The 8,203-nt window shown below is 44.5% G+C and overlaps 1 protein-coding gene across 1 annotated transcript in view; it reads left to right on the forward strand.

The window, feature by feature from the left end:
- The window catches only part of LOC138295493 (calpain-8-like), a 187,902-nt gene extending 183,361 nt beyond the window's left edge, over window positions 1-4,541 (forward strand). The window contains exons 20-21 of the mRNA XM_069233833.1: window positions 1,930-1,988; window positions 3,429-4,541. Coding sequence (XP_069089934.1) covers window positions 1,930-1,988; window positions 3,429-3,452 — 83 coding nt within the window. The 3' untranslated portion in view covers window positions 3,453-4,541. The remainder of the gene's footprint in view (window positions 1-1,929; window positions 1,989-3,428) is intronic.
- Window positions 4,542-8,203: the final 3,662 nt, after the last annotated feature.

Consider the following 8,203-nt stretch of genomic DNA (forward strand, 5'->3'; position numbering starts at 1 on the left):
TATTTTTAGTCTCTCCAACACATTTAGTTGTTAACTACCCCGGTGCATTGGTTTATTTCCTACCGGGGTACACGTTTTGTTGCTGTTATTAGATTAAAATATAAATTTTGGGGATCATTATGAGCCCAGTGGTTCAGACCGCCATGCCGTTGGTGTCGGAAAAGACCGCCACAGCATGGAGGTCAGAACCGCCATATTATGAACACAGGGACGCCACCTCAAGGCTACTGCTGACAGGCAGCCTGACGATGTCAGATATCATTATCCGTCAGGACAGGGTTGCAGGCACCGCCGCCCTCTAGATAATGAACCCTGTTTCCCCCAGCCTTTCCCTGGTGGGTTCCCCTACCAGGGAAAGGCTTGTGGAAGGGGTGCTCCAGGACTCGCTGGAGCCCCTGCACTGCCCATGCACTTGGCATGGGCAGTGCAGGGGCCCCGTGCAGTGCCCTGTCGCGCAGGTCACTGTCCCATTTAAGGGCAGTGATCTGCGCGACGGGTGCTGCTGCACCAGCCGCACGGAGGCCTTGACGACGGCTCCATGTGGAGCCGTCGGCAATGTCCCGGCCCAACAGAATGTTTGTAATTCGACCGGCGGGGTCTCAAGGGGGCTGGTGGTCTATGAAAAGACCGCCAGCATGAACACGGCGGGGTATCCCGCAGTGTTCATAATGAACCCCTTTGTGTGGAATAAAGAGAGCTGAGAAAGAGGAAAAAGAATAGACAGGAGAAAGGAGATGATACTTGGTTGTTGTTTTCCATGCTAGACTGCATTTATATAGCACATTAAATCTGGAAGGTTGACAAATAAGTCAGCAGAATTCCTAAGGCTGTGTAACAACTGATCAATATTTACAGCAAGTTATTTCATGAATCTATTCGTCAATAGAAAGAGATGTTGAGGATTAGTTCATCTTTAAACAGTTGGCTATGCAGCATTGCCTGGTATGAGCAGTACTGCTTATGGTTTCTGTAGAGCATAGGTATTTGCTAATGGTTCTCGGTGGCTGCACTTAATAAGGTCCCTGTGTAACAAATGCCTATGCAAATAACATACATTATCCCATTTGTCCCTCTGCTGTGCCCTATAGAAGTGCAAAGGTGCACCATTTCAAGGTCATTTGTCCATCTGGATCCATGTCCAGATGCATGCGTTTCATTGCCCCTTGAGCTCTGTCCGGGATCAAGAAGCTGATCTGCATTATAATTTGTATTATGTTTTAAGTTGCTAGTAATCAGTACTTCGGAAAATTGATATGGGAGTGATATTGATGTACCATTTAACTCTGATGCTTTCTTTTTAGCAAGTCTGTTTTTTGGTAACAAGTTTTACACTCCCTTGTATTTCTGGTAAATTGGAAATGTGAGGTCATACTTCATTGTCCACATATGATTATGTAGTCCTTGTTTAGAGGTTCCTCTTGCCCTTGTCTTTGGAATACATGATGTTGACTATTGTACCCACTATTGCAGCGGGTTTCTAGGTTGTGTTCAGTTTGACATTGCTGAATGTGGTCCATCTATTTTTGTGCAAAATATCAAAAATGTGTTTATTTCTTTAGATAGGTCATGCAGGTCAAAGGTGCTGTTCGGGATGAACCTGTCTTAATGTACCCTAAATCTATTTACACTCCAAGCAAATGTGTAATTGAGAAAGGTTTTGAGAGTTAGTGTAGTTTGTGTAGTTTGTGGAACAGTTCCTGGTAGACCAGACAGTGATCTCAAGACTTGTGCCACGGTGGGCAAAATGTAGAAGAGCAGTCAACAGGGGTCTTTACTCAGTGTTGGCCAGCATTTAATAAAGTACATATGCCCTCAAACATAATGTAAGTTACAAAGAACTGCAATGGTTAGTCACCATTGAAAAGATGGGATGTGTGTGCAGGTATAAAGCCAAGCTGTTTCACTCTCTGTCTTTTTCTTTTATTTTAGAAATGTTTCAAATGATGGACAAGGACAAGAGTGGCGTCATTAACCTCACTTTGCCAGAGGTAAACATTATGTATTACGGTTAATTAATAATGTTTTGACATGAGGTGATTGACCACAAGGTCAACTTAAGGTTATTGAGGCACACTTGAATTGTTATCCTGCAATGATCCCTAGTGGTGACAAACATTAATATTATTGTGTTCCACAATGCTAAGTGCTCAACACTGGGTCTGGATGACACCCTCCGACAATTGTGCTTAGAAGCCTGATTGGGTACAAAACCCTTGTGCATTGATCACACTCCCCTAGAAAGAATGGAGGCTTGTGTAGGTCAAACGTCTAAAATGGAAAAGAAAAATATAGCATCCTCCCAAGACAGGAACCAGGATACGGTTGAGGGTGAGCACCGCTTCAAAAAGCTATGATTTAGGCCCATTTTGGTTGTGCAAAAGACCAACATAAATCTTCAAGGACGTTGTTTACCGATACAAGTATCCAGAGGCTCACTGTCATCTGATTCCCCATGGTACTTTCCAGGCTAGCCCAGTGGTAAGTAGATTTGAGTCTTCCTGCAGCTCCACCCCCACCCCTAAGAAAGGATAAGGCAGCCAAAAAGTGATGGATGGAAATGCTTGATTTTATGTAAGCCCTTAAACCTACTGAGGTTAAGTTCCATACCATGTTTTTTTTAAATGTCATTTGTGTCATTACCAAGGAGGCCAGAACAGATGCAAATCACCCTGGTCTTGCTATACAAATAGGAACCACTCAGGCCAAACTGCTTGGCCATGTTGCGTGTGAGTGGGTGCACAAGTAATGCCAGACTGGTTCTAGTTTCGGCCTTGTTGGATTTCATCTGTGAAGTGAAGCCACCTTCCTACTTGCTGTCTTGTCACTCCCCAACATGCTGTCTGTTTTAATCTCTTATCCGCCTACTTCCATGCCTCTTCTTCCTCTCTTATTCTAGAATCACTCTTTCACAGAGCCTTCTTTCTTCCTCCTCTCAATGCTCACTTAGCCACACCCTCTCTTGTTCACTCCTTACCAATGGTGGTTCATGATGTGGCAAACTCACAACTGATGGAATGTGTTCACCAGAGCTGCCATTTCATCACAGCATCATGCCATACAAACATACAGACATCACAGAATTACCAAAAATGTATACAGCTGAGTTGTACTTATTGAAGTTGTAATATTTACAAATTATCAAATGAAACTAAGTGAACTTCAATAATAATTTGATAAAAGAAGAAGCATAAATCTGTGTATTAAAAATTAAAAAAACAACACTATTGAGGCTACTGCTAATGCCCTCAAGTCAACTCTGACCAAAAGATCTGCTGTTCACCATAAATGTATCTTTCCGTAAACGTCTTTAAGGACATGAATTTGTAAAAAAAAACAGCTTCAGAAGTACATTTAACGTTTGCAGAAGTGTACCTTTTTAAAAAACAAAATGTCTAACTACTTTTCTTTTCTTTCCGTTTGTATTTCAGTGGCTGTGCTGTACATTAGTTTGAACAACAACAGAAGTTCAAAATTTGACATCAATAAATATGTACATTTAAACTAACATTTGTTCAATCGGATTTGTAAAATCTGGTGTTCAATGATTTAAAAGGTGCATGCCTACTTTGACATGTAAAGGGTATTGTGTTACATCCTGCAGCATTTGTGGTTTTAAAATATCAGGGAGTTTGATAGCAATGTGTTTGAGAATCATTTAATAAATACATCTTTAAGTTATTCAGGGTTAAAACACTGGTTTCTAAAAAAAAAAATGGGGCTCATTTTGTTTTACACAGTTAAATAGAGGAATCATTATTATTTTCTGTGTTTCATTACAAATCTGTCTTTTTCATATTTTATGAGTTGTTTACAAACCTTGATGCTTGGCACATGAGGGTGGATGCAGGCAGTGCCGGCTTTAGCGTTGGTGGTGCCTTGTGCGACAGTCTTTTTTTGGCACTCCCCCCTACCAGCCCACCGCCCCCTGACCACCTCCTCAGATCCCTCACTACCACCTGGCAAATGTGCCACTCATCTCTCAATAGCCGCCCTTTCACATACATTCATTAGTTTTCAAGTACTTGCAAAGGCTGGCTTATCCTCTCAGCTATCCACATAAAATATAATTACGTTCTTTGCAGCAGGCACATTAACCCTCTATGCTACTTCATGGCGAGTCAAAGCTGCTGCTAGACAAACTTCTGATCTCTCTTCCTAGCAGGAACATTAATCACAAGAGGTATCTTGAAATTTTAATTGCTTCATGAAGGCTGGACGCACAAGAAACTTTTCAGCGGGTGCTTTTAAATCGCAAGTTTCATAAGTTATTGCTTATAGCGCCCCCCTGAGGTCAGCACCCGGTGCGGCTGCACCGCTCGCTCCGCCCTAAAGCCGGCCCTGGATGCAGGCAGAAAAGGCGACTAACCAATAAAATTATGATGCAGGATTTTAGTCGAACTATTTTAACTACACTTTTTCTTGAACTGAGGCCGGAGATGAAAAATGTTGTCCTGGTTAAAATAATTTTGTGTTTAATAATGACATGCTCTATGGATGCACTGCCAGAGATGTATAAAATAAAATTATAACTGTCAACATTGCTGAGTTTCTTGGTTCGGACTTTCTTTTTGGCATTTGTGTTTAATTGATTTTATCTCATTTGTTTCAGAATCCCTGTGCATATAAGAAGTGCATAACATAGATTAGTGGAGTATATTAAGGAGGGGTAGAGGTGGTTCTGAGAAAGGGATTTAGACCAGATAAAAGCTTCCTAACTAAAATATGTAGGTTAGGAATCCCATGTGCAAAAGGTTGTAGGGATGTTGGGCAGGGTAAAGTAGGGGAGATGGGTCGTGGAGACTGATATATAAACGCTCCAATCAGAGGGAGAGAGGGTTTATGTCAGGCAGTGCTTGCTTTGAGGTGGTTGCTGGTGGGGCGCACCGGCACTCATTTGCGGGACCGGCACTTATTATAACTCATCAGATATTAACAGACAGCAAAAGAGGGAAAATACACAGCAGAAGGTAGAAAAAGATGGAAAAAACATTACAAATGGAGAAAGCAGAGACAGGCAAGAGTGAGCTAAAACAGCAGGAAGTGTCTGGTAGTCGATTAAAGAGGTATGAGCCGGATTCAAGGCTACGCAGGCTTGGTATTGAGAGCGTCAACATTTAATAGTGCCGGCCTCTGGCTTCTGAGCAGAGCTTTGGGCACCAGCACTCATTCTTTTACAAATTAAGAGAGAGCAGGGATTGTTCACAAGTCATCAGGATGCAGATTTAATTGGTTGGATATCAGAATCTCACTGATCTGAATCTTACTGCATCTTGATGGCTGTGATGGTTTTAGGTTGTAGAGTAGGTCACAGTGGCCAGAGTGGAGGTTTCTTGCACTGGTGATGCAGGAACGTGTTTAATGCAGCATATTGTTCAGTGAATTGTAATGAGTAATGGGACATCAAATTGTAAAACTCCTGCTTTTGGCAGATTGATGCCCCTGTGTTGGTAGGGAAGGGAAACGTCTGAAGGTAGAGCAGGATGTGTGTAGACTCTGGCACTTGCTGGACTCTAGGTATTTCTCTTACCTCATTTGTGGCTGGAATCTTTTGTTACAGGGATCCTTAGAATTATGTGAGTTGATGGAAGCTTGTGTTGCAGAGACCCATAGAATTTTGTGATTTGATGGAATCTTGTTTTGCAGGGATCCCTAGAATGTTGTGATTTGATTGTATCCAGGTGCTGCTAGGAAGTTGGAACCAAACCTCCACCTGTGTCCTGCTTGGTCACTTATCTGCTGCTGTTCTCACAAGAAATGTTGCAGAGCTTTTCTATCTCTACTGTCTGTGGTTGATTGCTAAATGTAAAATATTTTTGGACAGCTGGGTGAGCTGCCGTACCTTGAGAGGAGCTCCTGTGTGGTTGGTTCATTTGCAGTGCCTCAGTCTTTCAGCATTCCTCTTTCCAGCACACACGGAACAAAGCCTTCATCACCACCTGCAGAAAGACAGAACAGCATAAATTAGATAAGCTAAGGGCTAAAGGACAACTACTACCGCATCACAATTGCTGTAGTGTTGGTCAAGAGACTAGTGGTGCAGCGTACACCAGCAAAGATCACGCCACACTGTTGTTCAAGGGCTAATACCTGGCCACACTTGTCTCCCAGGCTCCTATATTTGCTTTTATGAGTAGCTTTCAAAAATCCCTGTTTGCAGCCATGAGCTATGTTCGAACATTAGTCGGAACTTGCTTCCTGGGTAGTGGTCTTTCAGAAATGCTTTGCAACCCACTTGCAGATGTCGAAACGTGGCTCAAGGGTACTGGTCTGTTGGACGTTTAAATGACTTCTTTTCCCCTCGTTTGACTTTAGTATAGTGCCCACTACACTCCAGCCTAGGCAGAGCACACCTGGAACTACACCAGTGGTTGTGTGCGGAGTCAATCAATACTACCTTAAAAATGCATTGATGGCCCACTCTATGTTTTGCCCTGATGCTTGAGCTATGTGTATCACTTAGGGTCCTCATGAAGCTTTACGCTTCTCCATTGGTGTGGGCCCAGGATTTAAATGTGTTGAGTGCAATGAGAGTGGAGGTACTCTGTCACTTCTTGCCCATTGAACGGGGGTCTGTCGTCAGTGAGCAGTTCCTGGAGGAGCCTTGGGTCGCCATGATTTTTTCCAGCTTTAGGATCACATCCCTCGCTGCTGTCGAAAGCACTGTCTCCACCTTGGGATACTTAGAATGGTAATCAATTACAACCAGCACTTTGCAGCTGTCTGGTAAGCTGCCAAAATCGACACTCACTCTGTGCCAGGGAATCCCAGGTGTGTCTTTGATAATGATTGGCGTGGGGACTTCTGGGCCTCCTGTTAACTGACACAGTTCACAGCCTCTGACTGCCTGCTCTACTAACTCGTCAAGACTTGAAAACCACACTGTTCCGGAGTCGATTTACCACACCTTGGTGAGAGCGGCGAGCTAACTGTACCACCTGCTAAGTAAGGCTTTGTGATATTACAAAAGGGGGTCCTCCCATAAGGCATTCTTTAGCAGTGATGTTCAGTTTGTGACACATTTGATATAGTGATCTCCACATAAGCCGGTCCTCTTCCGTTCTGCAAGCATCACTGATTTTGAGGGCTCTCCAGTTTCCAGCATGCACAGCTGCTACTGCCAACCGACTGCAGGCAGTCATGACCTCTGTCAAAGCCATTGTAAGAGCCTGGAGTAGTCCAAGATCAGACAACCATACTCCTTCAATGGCTAGCAACGTGTCCTCTTCATCAATGGTGACTGGTCAGATGTGCCTTGAAAGTTACTCCGCTGGTTTTACGTCCCTGGCTTGTACTCCACATCAAACCGGTATTCTTGCAGCTGCAATATCCACTTTTTTTATAAGAATGGGTGATTTTGAGGTCAACCCCTGGAACAGAGGAATGAGAGGATTGTTGCCTGTACACACCATGAAGGGGTGCCTATATGAAAAGGCTGGCACTTCCAGTTAATTGCTATTGCTTCTTTTTTGATGGGGTAGTACCACTTTTTGGTGGGGGTGGGCCCACAGCTTAGGTAGGCCACCAGGGACGATTTCCCACATTCTTGCCTTTGAGACAGCACCGACCTGAGCCCTGTCAGTCTGGCATCTGAGTCTTTTCCTAGAATCAAAGTAGGATCTGTAGCTTCATTGGATATGTGGTTTCCTTGACTGAACTCATGCAGCTTGCATAGCATGTGTAGTGAAGACTTGAATATGCTCTCCAAGTGGTTTCTATGTCAGGCACTTCAGAGTTTCGTGCTTCCACGCTGGTCAAGCATGACAAGGTAAATAAGTGTGGGCCATAGGTGGGCGTGGCCTAGCCTTCGGCAAGATGGCCTTCACTTTGTGAGGCTCTGCCGGGCTTTGGGCCTGAATCCTTTATTTCTCCTTTAGAAGTGGCCGATTTTACCCTGCGCTGGCCCGGGGACCCCTGGAGTCCTGTGTGCCGCCATCGGTCTCAGCGGCTGTCCCTGTCTTTGTTTCTCGTCGCCGGTTCCCTGGGGACGGACCTCGCGGACGGGTGGGGCCTGCGGCGTTGGAGTTTGCGCCGCCCCCCGGCCTCGCTGGCTTGGCTGGCGGGACCTGTCAGGCAGCTGCGACTGGTGCGCCTGAGATACGAACCTGCGGCCTGTTCTTGCTTAGGCTGGACTGTTTCGTATGGTTTCCTGGAGCAGCGGTGGTGTCCGCTGACGTGAGAAGTCTCTGAGTTGAACCCTTCTGGT

This window comes from Pleurodeles waltl, chromosome 5 (assembly GCF_031143425.1).
Source record: "Pleurodeles waltl isolate 20211129_DDA chromosome 5, aPleWal1.hap1.20221129, whole genome shotgun sequence".
Lineage (NCBI taxonomy): Eukaryota > Metazoa > Chordata > Amphibia > Caudata > Salamandridae > Pleurodeles > Pleurodeles waltl.